The sequence below is a fragment of the Anneissia japonica genome, unplaced genomic scaffold (genome assembly GCF_011630105.1).
Source record: "Anneissia japonica isolate Jap-2015-1 unplaced genomic scaffold, ASM1163010v1 scaffold287754_len4335492_cov202, whole genome shotgun sequence".
Classification (NCBI taxonomy): Eukaryota; Metazoa; Echinodermata; class Crinoidea; order Comatulida; family Comatulidae; genus Anneissia; species Anneissia japonica.
The window spans coordinates 4,309,071-4,310,795 of NW_022705543.1; the positions used below are offsets into that span (position 1 = coordinate 4,309,071).

A 1,725-nucleotide genomic window follows, 5' to 3' on the forward strand; every position below is an offset into this window, starting at 1 on the left:
TTAATTAATCTTGTATAGATTATATTCACAATATTCCAAAAATTGTATAATCAATAAGAAAAGATTTTGTAAGAATTTACATGGAAGCCAAAAATTACGTAATATTCAAAATTAAATTTTAAATGTGCCAAAATATTTAAAAGTTTGTATAAAATTTAATCAAACAACCCAAATACGATCGTATCCAGAGAAAGTAAATCAACATGAAGGCCAGCAGCTATCAGACCATCGTTATGAATTACGAAGACACCTATACAGTACCAGTCTATGATCTGTCTCTTATACACATCTAGATGTGTATAAGAGACAGCAAACAACTGCAGAGATCGTCACCAAAATCAGCATTCCATCCAGTAAAAGCTTCCAGCTATAACAATGGAATGTTACCAATGAACTTTAAAAGATCTTCGCCTCTTCAAACAAGATGTTCCCCTCAAGGATTTCAGGTAGATGAAGAGAGCAAACTGCGAGAATCGCCATCGTATGCTGGGGCAAAATTCAGTGAAGCTCCGCCTCCTGATTGTCTGCCATCTCCACCTGTAGGCTGGGTACAGCGGTGCTCTATGGTACCAAATTCACCAGTGTCTTTCAGACAAATGGAGAACAGCTTGAAAACAATGCTTAAAGTTGCTTCATAAACTCTTGGCCAAATGTGACAACTCAAAATATGTTCACACTGAATATCAATATTTGCAACCATTCCAATGGTGTCACGCGAACATGAATATATCATGGACAAATTCGGTTTTTGGCTTCCAAAAATTGTACATTTGTAGTGTAAAAAGTTTTATAGGACCAAGTTAAGATGTAGTATTTTTGTATACTGTAAGTATTTGAAAATAAACCAGCAATTGGTTGTATTATAAGCTAAGATGATAAAGAATTTGAAGCTGGAAAGAAGTTTGCACAGATATTAAGTAAAATTGCAGTATTATGATATTTATAAGATCTGCAGCATTGTGGAATAACAAACAATGAAAGTGCAAAGTATAAGAAAATTTCGCGTGGAATTTTACAGTACTTAATTATTATTATGTGGTGCTTTTTACCTTGAAAGTTAAAAGGCATAGTATATTTTGTCTCTGGGCTAGGTATAGCAAATTTAGTCAAGGTCAAAATTAAGGATGGTGTCACTAACTAAAGGTAATGCCTTTGTATAGGATTATTTTGTATGTTATTCCATATTGGGTGTGGGTGGGTAGAATGTGCAATAATTTGAAAGCTTCAAGTTCTCCAACTTTTCAAAATTTTTGTGCTAAATAGTTCTTTTATGATAGTTAAGATTTAGATAGGATTTTTTTTCTGTGCAAATTGTCATTCTCCTCTTGTGCTGTAGTTAGAACCATGTAGCTTGTAGGAAACTCGTACACTATCAACTCTTTTCTGTTGTTCTCTCAATATTTTCTTCTGGATCTCATAAATATGGAAAGGAATGGTTTAGGTCTAGCAATAATATATGGCTGTTGATTGGATACGTAACAAATTAAGAGGGAGGTGGGTGGCTAGATTAGGGGAGCCTGGAGGAACCATTATGATTTTAAAGACCTAGAATAAGTCAACTGACAATTGATAGCAATACCCCAGTTGATATTATAGGGGGTTTTTTTTAAATATTTAAATGAAATCGTGACCTGTCAGTTTATTTTATTTCACTAATGGGAAGTCTAAATTGTGTTTCAGTAGGGTGGGAGAGGGTCCATTATGATTTTATAGACCTAGAATAAG

At 34.0% G+C, this 1,725-nt stretch overlaps 1 protein-coding gene across 1 annotated transcript; it reads left to right on the plus strand.

Moving 5' to 3' along the window:
- The first annotated feature begins 293 nt into the window (after positions 1 to 293).
- On the plus strand, positions 294 to 638 carry LOC117105866 (proline-rich nuclear receptor coactivator 2-like). Its single transcript, XM_033247179.1, has one exon. The coding sequence runs from the start codon at positions 294 to 296 to the stop codon at positions 636 to 638; it is 345 nt and encodes a 114-aa protein (XP_033103070.1).
- The last annotated feature ends 1,087 nt before the right edge of the window (positions 639 to 1,725 follow it).